The 27,942-nt window shown below is 37.0% G+C and overlaps 1 protein-coding gene across 5 annotated transcripts in view; it reads right to left on the reverse strand.

Annotated features, from left to right (window-relative positions):
• PLCB4 (phospholipase C beta 4) overlaps nt 1-27,942 on the reverse strand; it is a 381,108-nt gene that overhangs the window by 69,154 nt on the left and 284,012 nt on the right. For 3 of the 5 annotated variants that reach the window (XM_043986571.1, XM_043986575.1, XM_043986573.1), the window contains 8 exons: nt 27,429-27,519; nt 21,172-21,267; nt 15,380-15,480; nt 12,989-13,024; nt 10,719-10,860; nt 9,850-9,934; nt 9,416-9,540; nt 5,498-5,549 (listed from right to left, as the gene is read on the reverse strand). In XM_043986571.1, coding sequence (XP_043842506.1) covers nt 5,498-5,549; nt 9,416-9,540; nt 9,850-9,934; nt 10,719-10,860; nt 12,989-13,024; nt 15,380-15,480; nt 21,172-21,267; nt 27,429-27,519 — 728 coding nt within the window. The remainder of the gene's footprint in view (nt 1-5,497; nt 5,550-9,415; nt 9,541-9,849; nt 9,935-10,718; nt 10,861-12,988; nt 13,025-15,379; nt 15,481-21,171; nt 21,268-27,428; nt 27,520-27,942) is intronic. The other 2 variants (XM_043986572.1, XM_043986574.1) reach the window with 1 other exon arrangement.

Genomic DNA, 27,942 nt, shown 5'->3' on the forward strand with positions numbered 1-27,942 from the left:
TCAGGTCCTCCTGACTCCAGGGCCAGTGCTCTATCCACTGCGCCACCTAGCTGCCCTGAAATTCATTATTAATAATTATTTTCTCACATATTCCACGCCTTTGCTTAGGCTGTCCCCACCCTATTCATCTCCATCTCTTTGAATCCCAGCAGCTGTCAAAGCTTAGCTCAAACATCAACTCCTATAGGACACTTTTCCTAACCCTCTTTTTGTGACTGATGCCTCTCTCCTCCAGCTCCACCCCTTTCCTTGAATTTACTTTGCATATTGGCTGTCACTGATCCTCTTCTAAAAGGAAGGACAGACAACAACAATTTTCTATCTTCTTATATGAATACCTGTCCTTGGGGGAAGGGGCAGCTAGGTGGTGGAGCAGAAGATATAGTGCTGGGCCTTAAGTCAGGAAGACCTGAGTTCAAATGTGACCTCAGACAGCTGTGTGACCCTGGGCAAATTACTTAACCCTATTTGCCTCAGTTTCTTCATCTGTAAAATGAGCTGGAGAAGGACATGGCAAACCACTCTGGTATCTTTGCCAAGAAAATCCAAAATGGGATCACAAAGAGTCAGACACAACTGAAATGACAGAACAACAGCAATCATAGGATGGGAACTGCTTTATTTCTTCTTGGTATCTGCAGTGCCTGGCCCATAGTTGTCCTTTAATAAATGACTGCTGATTGTCCGACTGGCCTGGCTTCAATCTGGAGACCTCAGTTCTAATTCTGTTTCTGCTTAACCTTGAGCCAGTTACTTCCTCCTTCCTCTCAGCTTCCTTATCTGAAAAATGAGAAGGTGGGAGTGGATGACCTCCCCGGTCTCTTTTAGCTTAGAAATTCTGTGATTCCTGACGATAATGCTGAAAGATATTACTTAATTTCCAAAACGTAGCTGAAAAGACATGCTATCCAACACTAGATTCATATGGCATCTTAGTCAATCTGATCTTTAAAATTGGACCAACCTCAAAGTGAAAGACTTGAGGAAAATATCAGTGAGAGAAGAACCTTTGTAAGAACACATCTAATCCTCCCTGTGGGGTTCTCCTCCAGCTCAGCATATCTGTGTAACCAATTTGTGCAATGATGGGTAACTAATGAGAACTGTGGATTTAAAATAGAACGACAGCCTCTCAATGTCAGCTGGGTGAGGCCGGCAGGTTATTCCCTTCTGATGATGGGGGGCAGAGAGGGAGATGTGGAATTAGACCCATTCTGCCAACTCAGCAGCTCTGCCCAGGCAGCAGCTGTCAGGAGCTTCTCCTCTTCCTAGAGTGTAGTTTCTTCAGGGTTATAAGCATCCATAACCCAAACAGAAGAAATAGTGCCAGGGAAGTTGCAAATTTAAAATTTTAACTTATCCTCACATTTTGCTTTGATTAGAAAAGTAATTTCCTTCAGAGTGAGAGTGCTTTATCCTCATTTAAAAATAACCAGTAAAAAGGACAATGGATTGAAATCCAATACATGAAAGTAGGTTTTAATTAAATTTTGGTAGAAAAAAACTCTTAATTTTTTGTTGTCAATAGGAATTAAAAAACCCAACGCAGTAGTGTCAAGGCCTACTAAACCAGCTTGTCTCTGGGGGAAGTCTTTTCCGGGCCTAGAAATAGGCCCATGGAACCAGAGACTCCCAAGGTCCTTTATCACATAGCCTGCTCAGTGTCTCAAAACAGTCTTGATTAGGCTCGCTCTTTCTGGTGTATCCAATGGCCTTAACTCTAAACCAGCTGGATGTGTATGGTGGAATCAAATGAAAAAGTGTTCCTACCCTCAATGGGGCCATAATGTAGACCACTAGGGTCTAGCAAGGAAAGAATTGAAAGCCAACAGGGTATTTGAGTGACTGGATGGGTGAGAGAGGTGTGAATAGGGAGAAAAGCAAACCTAATTTGGGTACTAATAATGAAATTTAGGAAAATAAAACTATGAGGTCAATTTCTTTTTCTTTTCTTTTCTTTTCTTTGTGTGTGTGTGTAAATTTTTCTGTTTTATTGTGTTTTGGGGGAATATAAGGAAATATAAAAATCAACTTAAAGCTGGGTGCTCATGGTTGAATATCTTTTTTCATATTTAGAGAAGTGGATTTGAAAATAATGAAATGTAAGAAAAAACCAAGTAAATTGCTGTTTTATCATCTTTCATTAGGTATTTAGGGAAACAGCTTTTGAAATAAGGTCCTTAGTGAGAGTCAAATGTGCCTGTGTGCTGTATTTGCTTACCCTCTTCCCAAACTCCAATCCCATCAAAATTCAAGAATAAAGAATTCCTAGACTTATTCCTAAAGTTTTCATGCCACAGCTGGTTTTGTGGGGGTGTCCTTTGATTCATATTCTTTTTTTTTCTTCAGGGTGATGAGGGTTAAGTGACTTGCCCAGAGTCACACAGCTACTAAGTGTCAAGTGTCTGAGGCTGGATTTGAACTCAGATTCTCCTGAATCCAAGGCTCGTGCTTTATCCACTGCACCACCTAGCTGCCCCACTGATTCATATTCTGATATTATTTTTATAAAACCATCATGATTCACTTGCTAGAAGCAGAAAACAGGAAGACCAGTTCCTTACAGAAATGCATTGGATTTGAAGTCAGACAATCTGAACTCCAATTCCAACTCTGTTACTACTTATGCATCAAGTCACCTAATTTTTCTGTGCCTCAATTTTCTCATCAGTAAAGTGAGCAAATTTAGTGAGATGATTTCTTAAGATCCTTCCTAGCTCCAGGATTTGTACAATTCATTCAACCTTTCTGGGCCTCATTTAGCTTATTTCTTTTCTTTTCTTTCTTTTTTCTTTTTTTTTTTTAGTGAGGCAATTGGGGTTAAGTGACCTGCCCAGGGTCACACAGCTGGTAAGTGTTAAGTGTCTGAGGCCACATTTGAACTAAGGTATTCCTGACTCCAGGGCTGGTGCTCTATCCACTGCGCCACCCAGCTGCCCCTAGCTTATTTCTAAAATGAAATGTTAAGACAAGATGACCCATTGAGATCCTTTCATTTCTAGATCTGTGATCAGGGGTGTTGTAAGACTCAAATGAGATAATGGACTTTGCAAAGTTCTTAAAGCTCTATATAAATGCTGGGTTTTATTATTATCATCATTGTTGTTGTTAGCCTTTATTCACTAGGCCTCCAATCTATCTGGTGATGACTTCATTCCCTGAATCTTCTACTGTATTCCTGTGACTCAATATTTATAGATAAATACAGGGGTCTGGTGGTAAAATTTAACTACCAGGTTCATGGGGGGGGGAGGGGGTAAGGGGGAGGGTATGGGGGGGGGAGGAATAATATACACCTACACTTTTAAATTTAATTTGCATTATTAACATTTTCTTACATCTAAGCAATAAAGCAATCCTTGGTTTACAGCAATAACCAATTTCTGAGGTACAAATGCTCACACTAAAATTTCACAATCATCTCTGCCACACCAGTTAAAGCTGACTCCATCTAAAGAGCCACAGAGACTGCTTTCTGGAGATGTTACATGTGGGTGGTGGCTTTATAAACCACAGGCTGTCAGATGACTTGACCCCTGGAAAAGATAAATAAGCTATGCAATAGTGATGCCATTTTGTTTTTCCCATCAGTAGCTGCCTTGGATCCTTCTGACATACAGGCCAAAATGGAGAAGCAGGGACTACATAGTATGGCTTTTCCTATTTTTCCTTATCCATAACAAGACTATCTTCCCTTCTTTGCAGGGATGGATGCACAAGTTTGGCATAAGGAGGGATTAATTTTGAACTTGTCAAAATCAATTCTCTAGTTGGACTGTCCCTTGGATAAATCTGTTTTCCATGTCTACTAGAATACTTGAGTTTCTGGTCATTTCAGATAAAAAAAAAAATTAAACAAGACCAAGGCCTAAAACTTCTGTCAGGATCAGGGGCCAGCTCAACACCAAAGCTCATTTTGTCTTTGTTTATGTAGGTGGAGCTTTTCACAGAATGACAAATTTGAGTTTTTGAAGGGACCTTGCAGCCCATTTAGTCCAACCTATACTTGAATAAGAATCAACTCTATAACATTTCCAATAAATGATTATGTGGCCTTTTCCTGAAGAACTCCACTGAAGAAGAAACCACAAGCTCTTAAGGCAGCCTATTCTACTAGGGAAAAGCTATAATCATTGGAAATTTTTTCTCCCCTAACCCTGAGATTGAATTTTCTTCTTTGCCTCTTCTGCCCCATTCATTTTAGGTTTTGCCTGCTGAGACCAAGTAATAATAATAATAGCTAAATGTATTATAGCACCTTGTACTTTAGGTGTTTTCATTATCCCCGTTTTACAGATGAGAAAACTCAAGCTGAGAAAAGTTAAATGACTTGCTCAGGTTCACACAGCAAGCATTAAGAGACAATTGAACTCAGGTCTTCTTGACTCCAAACCTCATCTTTTATCTACTATACCTAGTGATGCACAAGTCTAATAATCTCTCTTACAACAGATAGTCCTTCAAATGCTTGAAAACAGCTTCATGTTCCAGCATCCCCAAATCTTTTCTTTTGTAGGATAAACATCCATATTTCTGTTAATATATCTCATTTGGCATCATCTCAAGACCCTTCACGATCCTGATTACCTTTCTCCTGAACCTTTCTAGCTTATCAATGTCTTTCCCAAAATGTGACACTCAGAACTGAATATAATCCATTTTTTTTAAGTGGATGAAGACAAAAAGCCTAAGCAGAAGGCCAGACATAGCTAGAAAACTGTATGTACCAGTGCTAGCTAAACATTTATCTCCATTATAATTTAAATTCCTAGGAGGAAAGAGAATGAGTAAATGGAATCTCTATTAAGACTTGCAAAATCACTCTGTTAAACCCAAACTTGGAGCATTTACCCATGAATGAACAGGGGTGGGCATTCCCCCAATCAATGGCCTAGAAGCTATAAGGTTTACAGACATATGCATTAGCACTTCTTACCTATCACTTCATCCTCATGTGCAAAGTGGTCAGGGCCTAACCTTTCCTCACAGCATGGGGGCACCACTGCTTCTTGCTATCTGACAATGTAACAGCATGAATGATAAGCAGATAAGGAGATAATGAATATTATCTCTTTAATGGGGAAATTAGAAAAGGGAATGATTTGGGGGGAAATCTGTTGGAGAAGATGACAAGGGAGAGATCAGGGGCTCACAAAGAGGGACTGATCTTGATGTGGAGGTTCACCTCTTCATCAGACCAAAGGGAAGGAGGAAAGAATGAAGAATATTGTCAAGGAATTGTTGAATTTAAAATACACATAAGAGGAAGTAACTTCACTTGCTTTTATGTGTAACTCAAGGTTTTTGCCTTGATTTGTTTAGTGGATGAAAACTCTATTTTGCAAATGTAAATCTATCTAGGAAATGCATTTCTTTCAGTCTTGTCCCTCGCACCCAACTTTAATTTGGCAATGTGTAATTAAAAGTGACATGGTTTTATTAAACCTATAGCACAGGGCCCTGAAACAGTGACAACAGTTTAAATCACATTACTCACCCGCATGATCCGTTATATTCAAATTTTCCCTGATTCAATTGCATCGCTAAATCTGTCAAGAGACAAAAATAATTTAGCATCTTCTCTCCCTGGACAATGGAGACCTTGAAAAGCCATCTTTCACAATAGAAATCAGATGCACAGCCTGGGGAGAATAGTTAGCTTAAAAAAGGATGCTTCTGGCACACCACAAAGAAACCCAAGAATTTGTCTGAGGCAAAAAACCCCAAAAAACAAACAAACAAAAAACCCCCAAAAACATAAACACCAAATTTTACAATATTGAAATAAACTTGTTTCAGAGAAAACTTTTGTTACTTATGGTGAATTTAAAGCAATACTTTGAAGTTTTAATGATGAATATAAATTTGCTTTCCTGAAGTTCTGATTCAACTCTCTCTTCTTTAAAATAATCTGCCCTTAAAAAGCAACGTGGGCATCATCTTCTCAACCTGCTTATCAGCTAGAGTTGGAAGCACAACTTTTTAATGGGCTTAGCTGTATGACCTTCAGCGCTCTTTGGCAAGGCAAATAATGTGGCTACGTAAGGAATAATGTAAATGTACAGTCTGGCTAGATAATGAAGCTCAAGGGACTGGACAAGAATTATATGCCAAAGAGCACCTAGTTTTAGAGCAGAATTCAGAGGAAAATTCTTCCAGAGCAAAGTTTCTTAACTCAGGGGACTGTGAATATAATGGAATATCATTGCACTTTAACAAATGATAAATCTCTTTTCAAAACTTTATTTATTTATTTATTTATTTATTTATTTTTGTGTGAGGCAATTGGGGTTAAGTGACTTGCCCAGGGTCACATAGCTAGTAAGTGTTAAGTGTCTGAGGTTGGATTTGAACTCAGGTACTCCTGACTCCAGGGCCGGTGCTCTATCCACTGTGCCACCTAGCTGCCCAAAACTTTTTGATACTATACACGAATATAATTGGTTTACTTTGTATTCCTGTGTATTTCATTTTATGCATTTAAAAACATTCTGAGAAAGGATACATTGGCCTGGCTGCCAAAGGGGTCCATGACCCACACAAAGTTAAGAATGCTGGGTCTAAAAGGTTTTTACACTGGCAGGAAGGGCGTGTGATTTTAAACTCTGCTGTCAATTTTAAGTCTCTGACTACACTAATGCCTATGGAAGCACAAAAGCTTAGATTTTGTTTGGAGTCTTGTGCAAGAGGTTACTCAGTAAGTACTTTTGGTTGTTGAAAAACAACTATCATAACAATTGGGAACATTTATACAAAAAGTTAAGTACTATTTATATGGATTGCAGAGCACTTTACATATGCAATCTCATTTGATCTTCATCATAACCCTGTGAGGTAGGTGCTATCATTTTTGTTTTGTTTTGTTTTGCTTGTTGTTTTTTGTTTCTTTTTTTTAGTGAGGCAATTGGGGTTAAGTGACTTGCCCAGGGTCACACAGCTTGTAAGTGTCAAGTGTCTGAGGCTGGATCTGAACTCAGGTCCTCCTGAATCCAGGGCCGGTGCTTAATCCATTGTGCCACCTAGCTGCCCTGGTAGGTGCTATCATCACCCGCATTTTACAGATGAAGAAACAGAATTGAGAGAGGCTAAGGAAGTGCTTTCCCAAGGTCATAAAGCCAGTAAATTTATAGGCAGGATTCGAACTCAGGCTTTCCTGAGTCCAAGTTCTACCCACAATCCCATCTATCGCCTGTATGAGCAATCTTTTTCTTTTTAAAATTTATTTCTTTTTCTTTAAAAAATTTTTTTGATCAATCCTTTTCAAAGAAAAGTAAATGCTGCCCAAAGGGCTATAAAACTGTGTATACCCTTTGACCCAGCAATACCACTATTAGGTCTAGATCCCAAAGAGATCATAAAAAAGGGAAAAGGACCCACATGCACAAAAATATGTATAGCTGCTCTTTTTGTGGTGGCAAAGAATTGGAAATTGAGGGGATGCCCATCAATTGGGGAATGCCTAAACAAGTTGTGGTATATGAATGCAATCGAATATTATTATGCTATAAGAAACAATGAGCAGGTGGATTTCAGAAAAACCTGGAAAGACTTACATGAATTGATTCTGAGTGAAATGAGCAGAACCAGGAGAATACTGTACACAGTATCAACAACACTGTGTGAAGATCAACTACAACAGACAACTCCTCTCAGCAATACAATGATCCAAGATAATTCCAAAGAACTCATGATAGAAAATGTTCTCCACATCCAGAAAAAAGAACTGTGGAATCTGGATGCAGATTGAACCATACTGTTTCTACTTTTTTTGTTTTTTTGAGGTTTTTTTCCTTTTGGTCTGATTCTTCTTTCACAACATGACTAATGCAGAAATATGTTTAATGTGATTAGACATATATAATCTATATCAGATTGCTTTCTGTCTTAGGTATGGGGGAGGGAGGGGAGGGAGGAGCAAAATTTGGAACTAGAAATCCTATAAAAACAAATGTTGAAAATTATCTCTACATGTAACTGGAAAATAATAAAATACTTCTATGATAAAAAAGAAAAGTAAATGCTGCATTATGAATAGTGTAACGATTGGAATGACGCCACCTGCTGGAGACTTACTGTAGAAGAGTTCTGCCCGTGAAGTGAAGGTCTTTGAGGGCAAGACCAGGAGTCAGGAAGTGACGCGGGCTAGTGGGAGGAGGAAGGAAGAGACTGGCGGTCAGTCTCGCTCTCTTTCCTCTGGACTCGGGTGGAGAGCGGAGCTAGAAATGTGCTCTCCCTTTAATAGATAGGAATCTAGGCCTTTCTCTCTCTTTACCAAATTCTTATTCTCCTTAATAAATGCTTAAAAGTCTAACTCTTGCTAAAGCTTATAATTTATTGGCGACCACTCATTAAATATTTTAGACAGACTAGCTAGAATTTTAGCCCTTAACAATAGTAACAGATGAATGTGTGGAATTTTCTGTCTTTTATTGACATAGGCTGCTTCTTGGAGTGTGGTGAGTAGGAGACAAATGGAGAAAATGGGTAAGAATTGACTGGATTATAGAAAAGAAAGGTAATTGATACACATCCAGCCAATCAAAATGTGTATCAATTACCTTTCTTTTCTATTATAGAAAATAGTCCTATGAAATGGATAGAATTTCCCCTTTTCTCTTTTTGGTTAATAAATTCACACAAATTTTCAGTCTGTTAAAGATAATCAATAAAATATAGACAAGCATCTATAGCTTTAAAAAAAATGATCCCAGCTTCTTAACCCAAACTAGAAAGAAAAAAAGGTAGATAGAAGCCATTTCCTCAACTCTTTCAAGGTAGAAAATTCATTATACACTGGAGTCTGGCCTTGAGTCCATATTATAGGATCACTGGAGTCCCTTCTAACTCTGAACTCTTTTTGATTCTATCCTATTACTAGAACAAGGTACTTCTAGTACCTACAGAAATAAAACCCCTTGGGCAAGGTTTATGGTAGATTTGTCATAGACTGATTTTTTTTCCTAACAGTATTTTGGGAGGAGTGAGGTACTGTATACTGTTTATTGTTTTATATTTACTGAATGTGAACAAAGGACTAAGGATTGTCTAAAGGCAGAAATAGGCATGGTTCTTTCCAAAAAATAACAAAGGCTTTTCAAATTCTTTCCATTTACTTCCACCCTCGGAAAGTAGGAGGACAAATTAGATTATGGGAATTTGGAAAAATGGAAACAGGATGATGGAAGGACACAATGCAAGGGATCTGTGACTCTGTATAGGAAAATGTTGCCATACAGTGAAATGTGTTGTCTCTAACAACTGACCCTTTTCTTACTTTCCCAAAACATCCAACATGACATTCAGCCATATGTCTGTTTCCCTTTAAAAATGCTAAAAGCAAACTGATGGCATCTGTTGGCAAAATACTATCAAATCCGTCTTCTGGAACTTGGGTTCACTGGACATCATCTCGTACCTGGGGTTTGATAGTTCAATGACACCATCTGGCAGCCAGCGTTCCAGAAAATCTGAGGCATGTAATTACTGGAATCCACTCGGCCTCCCTTGGGGTAAATCCGACTCATTTGCCGTTTATTATAACTGTGTAACTTATTAAGGAAAATGGAATAAGAAGAGGTAAAACAACAACAACAAACTTAAAAGACCACAGGTTGTATGCATACAACCTTTACACAGAGAGGATATATCTTTTAAAATGTAGCTTATGTGGAATTCAGAATTCATTATGTAGAAGATTCCACACTACCCAAATGCAATGTTGTTGGTTGGCAATCTACTTTCTATTTACTAGAGAATTAATGGGCTATCCACAATGAGCACACTGGCAATTCACATAAACAAAAAGAAAGAAGACAACTAGCTATCATTCCTCATATCATACAAGGATACTTCACAAATTCAATTGCATGCGTCTTCAAGTAACCTAGTCCAACGGATTCATTAAAAGAAGACATGTTGTAATGAATATTACGTTCTGTAAAAGAAAGGAAAATATTCCTTTAGAGGCATGGTTATCAAACAGTCCTACAGAAGCCAAACAATAAGTAGAACTGCCGTTTGTAACATTGCTACTTTATCATAGCAACTCTTAAGTTATAGAGACCATTATTGTACTTCAATACAATTTTCCCTCCCCTTAATTCCCATCAGCATTTTCAAATTTTTACATAAATGTAATAAAATTTTAAAATTGAGTTTCCCCAATTATATAGACACTTTTTAACATTCAGTTATTAAAAATTGGGTTCCAGAACACAGCAGAATTTTTACATAAAAACAGCTATAAACTTGAGGAACTAGGAAAGAATTTGTTTAATGCCCCTGCCAAATTCTACGCCCTGTGTAAATGTTTCTCAAAAATGGTGATTACTTTTCCCCCCATATGAAGAGTTATTTCAGGGAATATTTTAGAACACTTTACATAAGTATGGATCAATGTAATCGAGTTTACATAGAAATAGAGATAGAGTTTACAATTGAAAATAGAGATAAATGATAAATGTGGCCATGCTGTGAGAGAATCTACCTTCTGTTAACCTACTCTTAGTAAGTGAGAGCCACCCTGTGGGTGATTAATAGAATGACAAGTTAATCACATGGCAGGCCTGGAATGTACCGCCAATGGACAGTCTATCAAGCAAACCTCTGCATCCCCTCTTCTCCAAGTCAACAAAAGGAAAAGAAAACACAGTAAGTTAGATTACAACACTGCATGATAGCACAAGGCAAAGCAGACAAATGTAGCTATTATACGTTACCTTCTGCTACATTGAAGCCCTGAAACTTTACAGGTTGGGCATAGTTGATCATAGTGGATAAATACGGGTGAATATTGGTTGTAGCGCCCACGTATTTGTAGGATGCCATCCACGCCTGCTCATCTTCCACGGTAACTAATCCCTGAAAACATATTTAAAGGAATGAACACTTTTCATTTCTGCTGGTAGTGCTTATTAAACCTATCATCCCAATGTAGGGTTTTTTTGGTGGGGGGGGGGAGGAGACTAAATTATATAAAACCAAAAGATTAGTATTTTTCTCCCTTTAATAAATAATGTGAACTTAGTAATAAATGTTTTCATTAAGGCCATGTATATGTTGGTCTCAAATAATAGAGGTAGTACATGAGATGTTTCATTAAATAAACAAAAATTTATAATTGTTTACATTGACATGGTGCTTTACAATTTTCACAAACGTTGTCTCAAGTGATCTTTGCAACAGCCCTGTGAGGTAGGTATGGCAAGAATGATTATCCCCAATTTGATAAATGAGAAGACTAAGGCACAGAGAGGTTGACTGACTTGCCTGGTGTCATTCAGCAGGTTAGCACAAGAGCTGAGACTAGATCCCAGATTTGCTGATTCTTAGCCCCAGGCTTCTTTATTTATTATATTGTATTTAAACAACAAGTTTATACTGTATTTAAACAACAAGTTTATGACTTGTGAATGAAGTCTCTTCTTAGAATATTATGGTATCTTGATAAATCTAATAGGCTGAGACTGTGTCGTGTCACATGGAAAAAGAAAGGTAATCTACTTGCTTCCAAGGAAATTGAGGGTACAAAAATAAAACTTCACTGAAAACTCTGAAGAGTGATATTTAAAGGCTGAAAAAGTTCCTTGAATAATAGGCTGAGGCACCAACTCCCTGAATTATGAGCTTAGTAACACACTGTTTTGAGCAAATCAATAGGTCTTTTCAATAAAACAAATGACTAATATTATTATTTTTTTAAGACAAAGGATAAGTCAAATTGGTTGTTTGACTCAGCTGCCTGGCCAATTCAGTCTAAACCATCCAAAGGCTTCATAGAATGTCTAAGTTGGTACTCAACATCTGCTATTAGCATTGTTCATTAGGTACAAGGCATGTTCTTTATCCTGTCTTGAGGTTGGATTCCACTTTTATACTTTCTCATAGTGTTTAGTGCAGTTTCTTATATAGAGTAGGTGCTCAGGTAGTGGTTAGGGATCACAATGAGAGTGTAGACTGAGAAACTTAGTTTTTTGTTTGTTTTGTTTCTGGACATGGTCCATAAAGGGATTTATTTTGCTTGACTATCCATGTTTGTAAAAGGGGTTTTCTTTTTTTATTTTTCAATGACTTCAGAAAGTAATGAGGGAGAGAATGCAGTATTTCATTGACTAAAAAAATAAAAATTTTTAAATGATGCTCTAATCCTCATTTGTGTTCATTACAAAGCAAATAGAATTTTTCTTACCAATCAGACTAAAAATAAAATAAAGGTGAGATGAATGAATATCCCCGCAGCAAGCTCTACCTTACATAATCACAGCTTTTGCTTTACATTCATACTGAAATCATTTGGTATGCACATTATTTTCATCTTGATTTAAAAAAAATAAACTTAAAAGTAAATTAAGGCAACCTAACTCCATAAAATGTTTTTTCTCTACGGTTAAGTCAATATGTAATCTCTTTTCAAAGAAAAAGTACTAATGTTTAATGTAGGAAAAGTGCTAGCAATGAGTGTTCCGAGGTCAGGTCAATATTTTAGAGTATCAGGATAATTATGTAGTTCTTTTTATTAGCCCAGAGTTTCTTTTAATTCAGTTCCAAGGGAGTAGAGTTAATGACCTAATGGGGTTATTTTTCATTTCTTATTTTAATAAGCTGATCTGAAAGGCCTGGGTTTACATACTAAATCATTGAACTATAAGAATACATTCTAAACAATCATGTTCCTTTCTTTAGGTTAAGCAGTAGTGCAAATTAATTATACTTAAGCATGGCCATTATACTTGGTTAATATGTCCTTTTGGTATGAGTTCATCAGGCTTTAATCATTTCCTCATCTTGGAAGGTTTTAAAAATATTATATACTATGAAATATAAATGTTATACCTGGAAATAAGAAACATTTCTCTGAATAGGGAAGAACAATTTAAGTACCAAATACTTCCATGAAAATCTAGATATAGGATTGTGTAAAATTATTCACACAATAATTTGTTTTCTATAAGCAGAGGAAAGTAGAAATTATAGGGAATTTTTTTGTTACCTTTTTATTGTTTTCATGTTCAAGGTCTTCTGCAGCCTAAAGAGAAAAAAAATTGTATTTACCCCTACAAACTGCAAAAAATAAAGTTACCCTTTGCATATTCATATGTGTGTGTCTAGAAACACAGACACACATAATATATTAGGAAATCTGTTTCTTCCAGAACAGGAAGTTTTTTCCAAGATTTTTTTCAGTACAGAAAAGGCTAACTATAGTGTAATAATTTCAAAATGTGCCCCAGGAGCATGTAAGCAAGCTCATGGAGGTCAATGACTATTTTTTAAATTTTGCTTTTGTATTCCCAGTAGCACAGTGCCTGGCATATAGTAAGCACTTAACAAATGCTTATTGGACTGGAATGACATGATGTAAATCTGTTTAATTTATAAACAGTGAGGAGGGGTAAGTTAATATTGGTATATTTTTTTAAAGCAATGAATGGACATTAAAAAAAAAAAGATGGGACATTTTATTGTCCAGGATCATCCTAATTTCATTGTCCTAATGCTGTTTTTCTTTTACTTAAAGCTTACTTTTATATTTTGAGGCATGATTGTTTTAGGTATGGTTACAGAAAGAACTATTAAAAAAGTACCTGGGACAGCTAGGTGGCGCAGTGGATAGAGCACCAGCCCTGGAGTCAGGAGGACCTGAGTTCTAATCCGGCCTCAGACACTTAACACTTACTAGCTGTGTGACCCTAGGCAAGTCACTTAACCCCAACTGCCTCACCAGAAAAAAAAAAAAAGGACCTAATAAAACTGAATATGCCTCCCTAACATGTAAAAAACATAGTAATTATTAAAATAAATGGCTCTTCATTTTATTTATTTAATGTTGAGAGCAGGGTCTGATGAAGATTATTGACAGTTGGATGGGGAGAAGTGCCTCAGTTAGGGGAAAAAGAACATAAAATTGTTTACATTTAGCATAAGAAGTTCCCTACGTCTATGAATGTAAGATTGTCCAAAATAGCCACAATCATCAAACTTGAATAAATGAAGTGATTTGAGTCCTTAGGTTATGGAATCAGTGCCTTTGCTTTACATTCATACCATATTCATTTGGTAAGCACATCATTTTCATCTTTATGAAAATTTGGCATCAGAAGACCTGGACCTACATATTATAATATTGAACTCTTAAGAATCCCGGCTCTGTTACTTACCACCTGTGTGACCTCAGACAAGTTATTTAACATCTCTGAGCCTCAGTTTCTTCATCTGTAAAATTAGGGAGTATTGAACTAGAACAGGAGTTCTTAATATTTATGGTGTCATGGACTTCTTTGGAAGTCTGGTGAAGTCTATGGAACCCTTTTCAGAATATGTTAAATACATAAAAAAAGATACATAGGATTACAAAGGAGACTCTACTGAAAAGTTATCAAGATATTAAAAAAAAAAACAATTTCAGAGACCCAAAGTTAAGAGTTTTTGGACTAGATAATTTATAACAGCCCTTCCAGATTTGTGGCCCCAGTTCTCAGCACAATGTCTGGCACAAGACAGAAGCTTTATTCACTTGACTTGACTCAATCTTATGCTCCCATGGTCTTGCATTGTCCATTCATTCATGATCAGCCTTACTTCTAAAAGTAGTTCATGCCATTTTTAAAAAAAAACTGGGTTATTGGTAAGATGGGAGCAAGCACGGAAAAGCAAGACTATTTATGGATGAAACATAAGAACAGTGCCTCAAAGAAATTTTGACTCCAATCTTGCACAGATTACCTATGTGATCTTGGGCAAATTACTTACCCTTTTTTTTGGGTTCAGTTTTCTTATACCCATAGAGTTTGCACTAAACAACTTTTAATCCTTTCCAATAATTTTTTTGGGGTTCTGTGATTCTGAAGGAGTTCACTTCTTATATTTAGGTCTTATTTTCTAGCCTGAACGAGGTTCAATATTTTGGTGACAGTTTGCGTATTCTGATGCCATCTTGATCTCTAGGCTTTATTCTCCCCTAGGTGGCAGATGCTTTATTGGTAGGCTGTCTTTTCAATGATGGTCTATGTAGTTAGGAAGGGCTAGCTTCACCATTTGAATTTTGTTTGTGTTTATTTTTTCTCCATAGAGTAAATGTCTTCCAAACTACAGAGGAAGGGGTGGGCCCTTAGCATAATGCCTGGCACACAGAAGGAATTTATTAGATATTTAATGACTAACTGATTTATTTATTTATTTATCATAATTTGGTATTCTCTTAAAGCTATTACCGTGAGTCTTGAGTTTGAATACAAAAGGGCTTCCTTTTCCTAAGCAGTTTAGAGAGAAAAATGAACAGCAACTTTATTGTGGGTTTAATTTCTTCAATTCACAGCAAGCAGCTTCTCTTGGGATTCAAGACAAACAAAAAAAGATAAATTAATAGAACACAGACGCCAACCTTCTTTACACTATTTGCAACAGCTTCCTTTTGACTGAAATCATCAGCAGAGAGTTCACTTCCAAATTTGTATTCTGGGTGAGCTTCCTCTTCTTGATCAACTGTATGGAAGAGAGAGAAAAGGATTCCAATGGCAAATGAACAAGCGTTAGGCTGTCAGGCATTGTTCAATGGCTTAGGTATGAGATGGTGACTAGTGGGAGAGAACAATAATGCCAAATTAGAAGAGGTCTCAAACGCATGTGGTTCTGATTTTAAAACTGAAATGACATCAGCCATGCAAGGAGAGGAATACCAATTCCATCTCAGTGAGACACAAGTATTAAAACTTTAATCCTCAAATGCCTCCATTATATTTAAGACTAAAAACATCACTGACCTTTAAGGGATCTAGTTGCATGCACACACACTAACCCCAATTACATAGATCTAACATTACTGAGAAAAATGCTGGAAATTTCGACTGAGATTTCAGTGCTGTCTAATGAAGTGACAGGCATGGGAAAATGTGTTAAAAACAACTGAAGTCTAGGAAGGCTTGTAACTGATATAAAGCTCTGAATAACTTAACAGAAGCCCAAAGATCAGAGGACAGTGAATTAGGTTGTTTAAGAGATATCACTATTCTATTTCTAACTAATACAAATAATAATAACATTTAATATTTACATAGTATTTTAGAGTTTGCAAGATACTTTACACATATTATTTCATTGGATTCTCACAGCAAATCTTTAAGGTAAGTGCTATTATGATGCCATTTTACAGATGAGGAGACTGAGCAGAGCAAAACTAAGTGCCTTGCCCTGAGTCATACGGATAGCGAGTGTCTGTCTTCCTAATGCTAAGTGCAGAACTCAGACCAGTACACCAAGCTACCTCTCTAATATCAACAGTGTTTAATCTTTCATTTTAAAAAGCACACACAAAATCCTTGAGACCATTATTGTAAGTAAACAAAAGGTTAGAATTTTTTGACTCATGTCAGGTTTTTTGTCTGTGGATCTCCAGATAACCCAGCACAGTGCTTGGCAATTAAGCACCAATCAATTGTCTTCTAGCCTACTATGTGCCAGGCAGTGTGCTAGGTGCTGAGGATACTACTCTCAAGGAGTATATATATATATATATATATATATATATATATATATATATATATATATATATATATACACACACACACACACACACACATATACATACATACATACATACATATATATATATATATATATATATATATATATATATATATTTGGTGAGGCAATTGGGGTTAAGTGACTTGCCCAGGGTCACACAGCTAGTAAGTGTTAAGTGTCTGAGGCTGGATTTGAACTCAGGTCCTCCTGAATCCAGGGAGGGTACTTTATCCACTGCGCCACCTAGCTGTCCTAGGAGTTTGTATTCTAATGAAAGAATGAATGACAAATAGTGGGTGTCTAATAAATGCTTGTCTAATTGAACTGAATTATATGAATTGTGTGGGTTTTACTTGTTTTTGTTTTTGATTCTGTAAGTAAAGCAGATATTATAGTATCTAGTTCCACAGGCAGGAATTCCTTGAAGACTCTCCAAAGCCTGACTCCAACCTACTTCTCTCACTTCCTCTCTTGTGAATTTATTTCTACTTCAGCCAAGCCAACCTCTTCACTAGTCCTCAAAGATGCCACACTCACTCCCAATGCCAAGCCATTGCCAATGTTGTCCTCCAGTTTGAAATGGCCTGGGACTAATGAATCCTATTGCTCCTTTGGGGTTTCATAATTTCTCTAGGAGCCTTCCCCAATTACTCCAGCACATGGAGAGCTCTTCTACTTCTGAACTCCTCTACCTCCACTCATCTTGGCACGATATCTTAGCTATATCATATGCACTTATCTTGGCCAACCAATTGGCCTATAAGATCCTTGAATACAGGGAGAAAATTTTTCCTTTTCTTTTTCCTCTGATACCTAGCACAGTATACAAAAGCTATTTAATAGGTAATTGTTGACTAAGCTGAATACATGAACAATTATTCTTGTGGATTTTAAATACTGAAAAATCACTCCTAATTTCCAAGCCTGATGTAAGTTCCTTTCTATTTTTGCAATACTGGTTTTCAAGTAATCCAATGTACATCTTGCGTTACAGGGTGCTATGAATTTAAATTTTGTCTTACTACTAGGCTTCACTTCCTGATAGCTTTTGCCATTCTTCAGTTGGTTGTGGTTCCTGCCCTCCTGAACTATGCTACTTTGTAGCATGGATGGTATAAATAATATTTTGCCATAATTATGCTCAAGTGATTGACCAGAACTGAAAAAAGGTATTTGTGAGGGAATTAAAAAACCATGCCCAGGGTTTAGGTAGCAGACATGTGCTGCCCGCTATGGGAGATCATGGCTCCCTCTGAATAGCACATTTTTGGAAGGACATTGAAAAGCTGAACAGTCAGATGATGTAGAGTCTTACGATCATGCTGTTTAAGGACTGTCTGAGGAAAGTGGGGATACAGGTAGGTCTCTGTTAAGGTAACGACTAAATCCTCTAAAGTGGTCACCTTATTTGAATGTATATTTCCATTGGGCTGGAACCAATAATGACACTTTATGTAAATATAATGGTTTTGTAGGACTATATCACAGGTGAGAGGCCTAAGCGCCATACTGCTGTTTCTAGGTGAGTTTTGAAGGCTATATGACTGGTAATTATCACAAGCATGTGGAGAGTTAGAGACACAGTCATTGTTTTTCAATACAGTTGAATTCATCATGGAGAAGAATGTAACTGTGGAGCATTGAGTGGGGAGCTAGGATCCTGAACTAACTGTGTGACCTCAAGCAAATTACTGAACTTCCCTAAGTCAAGCCTTTTTTTTCCTCCTGCTACCTAATTATCCTTCAAAACTTCATAATTTTGATTCTCTCTTAGTCTAAGTGAGAAAGTATCTGTGGAGCTGTTTTGAACTCTTTAGACAAAAGGCATTCTATGAGAATGTCTCTAGACTCTTCATGTAGGTTTAAGCTAAAAGTGCCCTGACTTTTGGGATACCTTGTATAATCCAAAACAATAATATTATAGAGGAGCTAGATGGGACAGTGGGTAGATTGCCAGGCCTGGAGTTAAGAAGACAAGTTCAAATCCGGCCTCAAACACTTACTAGTTGTTTGACCCTAGACAAGCCACTTAACCCTGCTTACCTCAGTTTCCTTATCTGTAAAATGAGCTAGAGAAGGAAATGACAAACTACTCTAGAAACCTTGCAAAGAAAACCCCAAACGGGGTCACGAAGAGTTGGACACGACTGAAAAACGACTGAACAACGACTGAACAACAACAATTATAGTTATGAAACACTGGTGTTACTCATGATCCAGCTAAATGCCAATTTTCTGTCATCTTGTTTACCAGCTCCAATGGTCTATTTTATTCCTGTGACTTGCAGTATATTTTGAAACTCCTCAATAATCCATTTCAAAATAAAAAATAAGGCTGTCCACACATGAAAAGTAAAAATAAAAGCCAGATAACTTTATATAGTAAAGAGCCATGAACTTAAACGTCAGATGATTTATTTGCAAGGGATGGCTCATATAGTTATTATTTATATGAAGGTAGGAATGTCCTTTAATCTTTTGGGATCTCAGTTTCCTTATTTTAAAGTGGTCATAATAATTCAGAATCTGAGAGCTGGAGGGAACCTCAGAGGCCAGCTTCTCTAGAATCCTTTCTATAACATACCTGACAAGTTAGTTAACTAGTCTAATTGGTTAATCAGTTTAGAATGTAAGCTATTGAGGGCAGAGTCAGTCTCGGTGGCACAGAAGAAAGAGTTCTGGGACTAGAGTCAGGAAAATCTGAGTGTAAACCCAACCATAGGCACTTACTAGCTGTATGATCCTGGGCAAGTAACTTAACCTCTGTTCCCTTCAGTTTCCTCAACTGTAAATTGGAGATAATAATAGCTTTGAATTCCCATGACTGTTGGGAAGAACAAATGCTTAACACAGTTCTTCTAACATAGTAGGCACTTATCAACCCCTTTCCTAAAGATGAATAACACATAGTAAGCCTTTAATTAAATGCTTTTACATTCATTCATTTATTCATTCACTTAATGAGCTTCTTTTACTTCACATGGATCCTTTAGACAAGTCACCATTTTCCTTATTGAAATTATTTCTTTGTCTTTTATGAATTTAATTTATGAGAACTTCCCATCCTTTCTGGGCAGATTGCATAGAATTTTAGTCCAAGGGATACATACTCTTTTACTAAACCCACTGAAATTGGTTCTCCCAAAATCTAAGTTTCATGTCAGACTATGCCCAGATTTTATCTATCAACATATCCTAGGCTTCTGGGCAGTGAGGTGGATCAGTGGGTAAGGACACTGAGCCTGGAGTCAAGTTGAGTTCAAATCCAATCTCAGATGTTTATCAGCTGTGTGACCCTAGGAAAATCAAGTTAACCTCTCTGTCTCATTTTCCTCGTCTGTAAAACAGAGCACCTGCCTTCCAGAGTTGTTGTGAGGGTCACCTGGCATATTTTTGTTATATAATTCTTATAAGTGAAGTGCATATAGCACTAATTATTAGTTAGCATGAGCTTGCTAATGTTAGCTATTATTACTGTTCTTGTTGTTGTTATTAAGTCTCTCTCCCTCAAGGTCTGTATTATTGCTTCTTAAAAACTGGTTCCTCCTTGCTAGAGTTCCAGGTTTTGGAATAACAACTCCCTTGCTGCTTTACCATTGCAAAAAGGATAATAGCATTATTGCAAAGCGATAAATAATTGCTTCAAAGGTCTTTTAGGTCTTCTAATCTCAGGGTAATTGTGAAGTAAATGCTTTGTAAATTATAAAGGACTATATAAGTGTAGGTTATTCTCATTATTAATATTATAGTCCAATAAAAATCCATTTTTACTCCCTTAACCCAAATAAAATGACTTGGGGATCTCAGGAGTCTTATTTATCCAAATAATTGTCACATTTCTCCAGTTCACTTGCTACATATAAGTACAGGTTGTTTTTCTGTCATTTTTCAGTCATGTCCAACTCTTTGTGACCCCATTTGGGGTTTTCTTGGCAAAGAGACTAGAGCAATTTGCCATTTCCTTCTCCAGCTCATTTTACAGATGAGTATACTAAGGCAAACAGGATTAAGTAATTTGCCCAGGGTCACACAACTAGTAAGTGTCAAGTGTCTGAGGTCATATTTGAACTCAGGTCCTCCTGAATCCAGGGCCGGTGCTTTATCCACTGCTCTACCTAGCTACCCCCAAAATAGGGTCTTCTTGATTCCAGCCCCAGCACTCTAACTTACTGGGCCTCCTAGATATCCTAGAAACAGGCTCACTACTTGTATTTGTATTTGTAACTCATTTTCATTGCTCTTTGATTCTGTTCATTCAGAGTTGATATAAATAAAACAGGAATTCACACTCATGTTCATGGGTGAAAACCTGCAGCATGGAGCTGTTTGGTTAACCCCCTGCCTCCTCCTGAAAATGCTTCAGGGGTTCTTAGGCTGTGAATTTATGCCCAACAGTTAAATCCATCATGGGAAGAAGGATGGACTAGCTGTGACATAAATCTGAATATCATGGTAACAGTCATGCTTCTGTGTCACATTTTGGCTTGGAAAAACATTAAGGTATCATATTGGTACATGAGGCCTAACTGTAACATAATGGAATAAAAGGTCATTTATACACTTAAAGATTAATGAAGCTAAAAAAAAGGCAGTTTCTATGCTTTTACTTCATTTTTCAAAGTACTCATATAAACGTAACATTTAAAAACTCACCACTTTCTATTTCTTCTTCGTTATCATCTTCTAAGATATTTACTGGGGCTGCTGATTCTCCAGCTTCCATCATACTTTTTAAAGCTTCAAGCTGTTCTGTTTTTAAAAAAAGATAAATTAAATTACATAGCATGAGTTCATGTTTTGTAATAAAAATAAAAACTGATAAGGAAACAACAGAATGAACAGTCAGTCAGACGCCTTGAGAACCTCTATGTTTGTCTCTCAGGAAACTAGTGCAGAGGAAGATATTTTTTAGAACATGTAGCCTTTCCTTAGGACCCTCATTCCCATATATTTTTGGGGTGCCCGTTGTCATTCTTCATCTGGATTTTTCTTTGTTTTTTCAAACCTGTGTCCCAAGTCCCTGTCATCTAGCTCTCAACTTCTCTTACTTGAGACCTCTTAACTTCTGATCTCTATGCCTCTATGGCTCAGCCCATCCCCTCTGCAGGATTAACAACCCCTGACTGCCTCTTCCCTAGTCCCTTTTACCTTTCCTAACAGAATTCCAATCCTATTGGAAATAAGCTCTCTCAAATTCTCTGATTTTTTTCTTGAACATGCAACTTTTACAATCTTCTCCAGTAGACACTTCTTTTACTTCCAACAAATCAAAGCATAGCATCAACTTCCCATGACTGTTGGGAAGAACAAATGCTTAGCACAGTTCTTATAACATAGTAGGCACTTATCAACCCCTTTCTTAAAGATGAATAATACATAGTAAGCCTTTAATTAAATGCTTTTACATTCATTCATTCATTCATTCATTTGGAGATGGAGTGATCAGCTCTCTTCTATTCTTCTATGGTACCTTTAGGCAATTGTTCTGTGGTCATTTGATATCTTCTTTTTGGAATTATTTTTTGGGAGTGGGGAGAGAATAAGCATCTTTATGGAGCTTATTAAGTGTCAGGTACTGTGCTAAACACTTTAACTTTATCCTCAGAACAAGCTTGAAAGATAGGTGCTGTTATTATCACCATTTTAGAATTGGAGAAACTGAGGCAAATAGAAGTTAATTGAATGGTAATTATTAATTACTAATGATTCCATCTCTCTTCATCTTCAACAAACTCATGTACTAATCTCTAAGATACTTTTCCACGTTCTTTTTAAAATTATTTTTATTTAATTCACTAAATGTTCTCATTAATGTTTAAATTTTTTAACAGTTTAAAAAAATTTTGAGTTTCAAATTCTCTCCTTCCCAGTGGCACACCCCTCCTTTTTGAGAAGGCTAATAATTTGATATCAATTATACATGAGAAGTCATGGAAAACAAATGTCCATATTAGCCAAGTTGTAAAAGAAAACACAAACAAAATAAAAATAAATAAAGTGAAAAAAAGGTATGCTTCACTCTGCATTCAGAGTTCATCAGTTCTCTCTCTGGAGGTGGGTAGCATCTTTCTTCATGGTTCCTTTGGGTAACTGTCTTGATCAGAATAGCTAAGTCTTTCACAGTTGATCATTGTTACAATATTGCTATCATTGTGTACAATGTTCTGATTTTACTCACTTCACTTTGCATCAGATCATATATGTCTTTCCAGGTTTTTCTGAAATCATCCTGCTTGTTATTTCTTACAACACAATAGTATTCCATCACAATCATGTCCCATAACTTACCTATTCAGTCATTTCCCAGCTGATAGGCATCCCCTCAACTTCTCATTCTTTGCCATCACAAAAAAGCTGCTATAAAATATTTTTTGTACAAACAAGTCCTCCCCCCTCTTTTTTATCTCTTTGGGATACAGACCTGGTAGTGGTATTGCTGAGTCAAAGGTTATGAACAATTTCATAGCAATTTGGGCTTAGTTCTAAATTGTTCCCCAGAATGGTTGGACTAGGTCACAACTCCACTAGCAGTATATTAGTGTTCCAATTTTTCCATATCCCCTCCAGAATTTTTCATTTTTCTTGTGCCATATTAGCCAATCTGATAGGTATGAGGTGGTATCTCTGACGTGTTTTAATTGTCATTTCTCTAATCAGTAGTGGGTTAGAACATTTTTTAATGTGACTATTGATAGCTTTGATTTCTTCTTCTGAAAATTGCCTGTTCATATCCTTTAACCATTTATCAGCTGGGGAATGGCTCTTATTTTTATCAATTTGGCTCAGTTCCTTATATATTTGAGAAATGAGGCCATTATCAGAGATACTTGTCATAAAAATTTCCCCCATTTGCTGTTTCCCTTTTAATTTTGGCTGCATTAGTTTTGTTTGTGCAAAGGCTTTTTAATTGCAGGTTCTCAAAATTATCTATTTTACTTCCTGTAATTCTCTCTATCTCTTGTTTGGTCACAAACTCTTTCCTTATTCATACCTCTGATGGGTATATTTGTCCATGCTCCCCTAATTTACTTATGATATCACCCTTTATATCTAAATCATTTTATCCATTTTGACTCTATCTTGATATACAGTTTAAGATGCTGGTCTATGCCTAGTTTCTGCCAAACTGCTTTCTAGTTTTCACAGCAATTTTTTATCCAATGTTGAGTTCTTACCCTCAAAGCTTGGATCTTTGGGTTTATTAAATACTAGATTACATGGCCATTTACCACTGTGTATTGTGTACCTAATCTATTCCACTAATCTACCACTGTATTTCTTAGGAAGTATTAGATTATTTTGATGATTAGCACTTTATAATATAGTTTGAAATCTGGAAATGTTAGACCACCTTCCTTAACCATTTTTCCCCTATTGATTCCCTTTATATTCTTGTCCATTTGTTCTTCCAAATGAATTCTGCTATTATTTTTTCTAGCTCCATAAAATAATTCTCTGGTAGTTTGATTGGAATGGACTAAATTATCTTAGGTGGAATTGTTGTATTTGTTATATTGGCTCAACCTACCCATGAGCAATTATTATTTCCCCAATTATTTAGATGTCTTTATTTACATGAATAGTGTTTTGTAATTGTGTTCTTATAATCCTTGGCTCCATCTTGGCAGATGGATTCCCAAGTATTTTATATTGTATGCAGTTATTTTAAGTGGGATTTCTCTTTCTATCTCTTGCTGCTGGGTTTTGTTGGTGCTTTTCCACTTTCCATCGTGATTATAGCTCCCTACTAAAACCATTTCAGCAAATGACTTGCTCTTCACCTTATCCTATGACCTCCACTCCCTTCCCCTCCCTACTTCTTTGCAACCTTTATTCCTCTCTTTATTGCACTTGATTTAATTTCCTTTAACGACTCTTTCCCATCTGCCTACTATCACACTCAGGTGATGATATTCTAAAAAAAGAAATTCAGCCCAGCTATTGGCTTAAATCCTGTCCCATTTAACCTCTTTCTTGATTGCAAAAACTTCCCAAAAAAGGAGTTGATGTTCTTTGTTTCTACGGACTCTCTAAGCATTTAATTCCCAGTCCTTTTCCATTTCCCTCTAATCAAGTGAAACTTCATCAATGAAAGTCATAACTGACCTTCTCTAATTGTCAAATCTAACTTTTCTCCCTTGTGTTCATACCCTCAAATTTTCTTTCTTTGTCTCTGATGACCAGTCCCTGCTTAGACTCATCCCTTAGGTGCCATAAATACTTATATTTGTTTTCCTCCTACCTCTCTACCATTTTCACAGGCTCTACTTATTTTCCCTAAGTGTATACATTATCAAATGTTTTGCTGACTTTCTTCTCTTCCCTTTTAATTCTCTCTCTTGGAGGAGAACAAGGTCTTTCATCTACTCCCAAGCCTTCAACTATATAATGATGATGTTAATAAAGATGGTTAAATTGGATAGACCTCATTATGAATAATCATTATTACTGGTCTATTTGAGGGCCAAGGTAATAGAATAGAGCACAATCCTTAAAATCAAGAAGGCATAGGTGTAAGGCCCATTTTTAACACAAATAGGCTATGTGAACAGTTTACCTTTCAGTGCTTTAAGCATAATGTGAGAAGGGCCAGAATGGCCATTGCTATTCACTTTTTTTTTTTTTTTTTTGCGAGGCAAGGAGGGTTAAGTGACTTGCCCAGGGTCACACAGCTAGTAAGTGTCAAGTGTCTGCGGCCGGATCTGAACTCAGGTTCTCCTGAATCCAGGGCTGGTGCTTTATCCACTGCACCACCTAGCTGCCCCCAACTATTCACTCTTAACTACCATCTTATCCTCCCAACTTCTTCATGTACACACTGCTTCCTCACCTGGTCTCTTAGGAATGACTCCACTCTAAAGTCAAATCTGTGATTGGTAGGTCCCCTTCTAAAATCAATATATCCTAAGAAGGCCTAGCCATAGACCCCCGAGTTGGTTCTACCTTCACAATGGCTGCCTGGTCTCCTTGGGATAAAAGTCTTCCTGAGCTCATTCCTTGAAAGTTAACATGCTTCTAATCCATACCCCATCATACTTTTCCTATCCCATTGATTTTGAACTTTCAACTATCACTGTACAAATAAAATTCTCTGTACTCCACTCTCCATTCAGTTATTCAACCCAACATTACAACACTCTATATCTACTTGTTCCTTCCACTGAGCTGTATGGGATACTTAATCTATAGTTAAGAAACTTACTTTCATTTTAAGCCCTTTCCTTACTCACTCCTTTCATCTTCTTACACTAATTGATACCTGTCTCCCTAAAGAAGACACAGCCTATCGAACACGGGTTACATTTTCACTTATACCCAAGCTCATTGGTCAAGACTGGGGAATCAGAATGCTCCTAACTCCTCACTGCCATTTCCAGTGAATATTCACTTGATGCATAATTATCGCTCAATAAAGATTATGACAGCTATTATCTATGGACTCCTAGAACATTCTCTTTCCCAGTTTCCCAATTTATTTATTTCCTATGACCTACTCTTCTGTTCTACCTCAGCTACACAAAGAGATGGTCACACCCTTGGCCATGATTCACAAGTGTGCTTGCCATCACATATAAGTGTTCTACTTCCATATTCAAGAACTCACACATGATCATGATTTTTTTTTATCATTGTATCTTCCCTAGCTCAAGTCCCAACTTCTTTCAGAAGTCTTTACTGGTCCTTTTTAATCTTGGTGTCTTCTTTTTGAGGTTATCTCCAATTTATCCTCTATATACCATGTTTGTAGATAACTGCTTGTCTCCCTCATTAAACTATAAGCTATTTGATAACAGAGACTGTCTTTTGCCTTTCTCTGTATCTACTAAACTTAGTATAGTGCCTGACACATAGTATGCACTAAATAAATGCTTGCTGATTTGACTTGACTCATCCCTCATATTCAATCATTTCCCAAGTTCTGTGAATTCCACCTTTCAAAATACCTCTAAAAATTCCCCCCTTATTTTCATAATTACTGCCACTATCCTTGCTCAAGTCTTCATTATATCTCCTCTTAACCAAGGCAAAAATCTTGCCTCCTCCTTCTGGTCTTTTATCTCTCTAATCTATTCCATGCACAACTGCCAGATTCATCTCTTAAAACTAGGCTCTAATCACATACTCCCATGCTCCAAATTTTCAAAACTCCTCCTAATAGATTGAAAATCAAGGTGCTGAAGGTTCTTCGTAAAACAATTAAAAGAAAAATCCTTCCTAGATTATAAACTTCTTGGAGGGCAGGGATAAAGTTTTACTGTTTATCTATTGGATCACACCCACTTCTTGAGATGTGGCTTGCACAAGAATTAACTGTTCAATTGAAGTGACCTATGCTATAGAAACACAAGGAAAAAGATCTTTCAATGAATTCTGAGTCATGGAATGACCCAAATCCTACTCCCTAGGTTTGAGAAGTGAGATCATTCTGCAGCAGTGAAGGGCAGCACTTTCAGGTTAATCGTATACTTTCATGAAAATGGCTCAGACCACAAAATCCAGTGTAAACAACTTTGGAAATAGTCAATGTGTGACCTATGCACTAGGACACAAAGTATTAATGCCACCATCATATTATTTGTAGCTATTTATCCACTGACCTGACAAGAAGGTCAAAGAAAAAAATATGGGTCCTGGAGTCCTCAAGAATATTTTTTTAAGGAAATACATACTAAGAACTCAAATGCAGAAAACTCCTTTGAAAGCAAATGAGGAGAAAATTATGCTAAATTTAGAAAGAGCCTCCAAAATTGAGCTTACTATACTGATAAATTACAAGAAGAAACATGTGAAGAGAACTTTAGAGAGCTGAGGCTGAGAAACAAGGAAATATATTCCATCCTAGACACTCACCTTGCCCAGACACATAAAGCATATTTGTTTTAATGAATATAAAGGTATACTTGACTTACTTTTCTCCACCTCAGGTTTCAGTCGTTTGTTTTTTATCAATATTTTTCTTTTGAGGTCATTAGGGGATGGTAATGGTCTTCCTGGTTCGAGCTAAAATATCAAAGAAAGGGATATTACTGAGCAATAACCACACACCTCATGCAAATATTAACAGAACCCCCAGATTCAGACAGAAGACAAGGATTAGTAAATTAACAAGGCTAGTCCCTAACAGGCTGGATGACAGAGTCAGGTTCCCAAAAGATCCCAACAGGCTGAATCTAGTAACAGTGGACAAAAAGCTAGCCTTCAGAGTCCCTCCTCTAACCCATGGTGGCTGGACAAGTCAATTAGCTAGCCACTCAGCTGCTATACTCCGACCATCTTTGTGAGGTACAGATGAACTCCATCCTCTGCCTCCTACCTGTTCTCCAAGCTCCCACCCCACAGCACTGCTGTGTAGATTGATAGCAATTATCTAGCAGGACTCAAACAAACCATACTGGACTGCAGCCATTTTCTGGCCATGTCCCA

This window comes from Dromiciops gliroides, chromosome 2 (genome assembly GCF_019393635.1).
Source record: "Dromiciops gliroides isolate mDroGli1 chromosome 2, mDroGli1.pri, whole genome shotgun sequence".
NCBI classification, from domain to species: domain Eukaryota; kingdom Metazoa; phylum Chordata; class Mammalia; order Microbiotheria; family Microbiotheriidae; genus Dromiciops; species Dromiciops gliroides.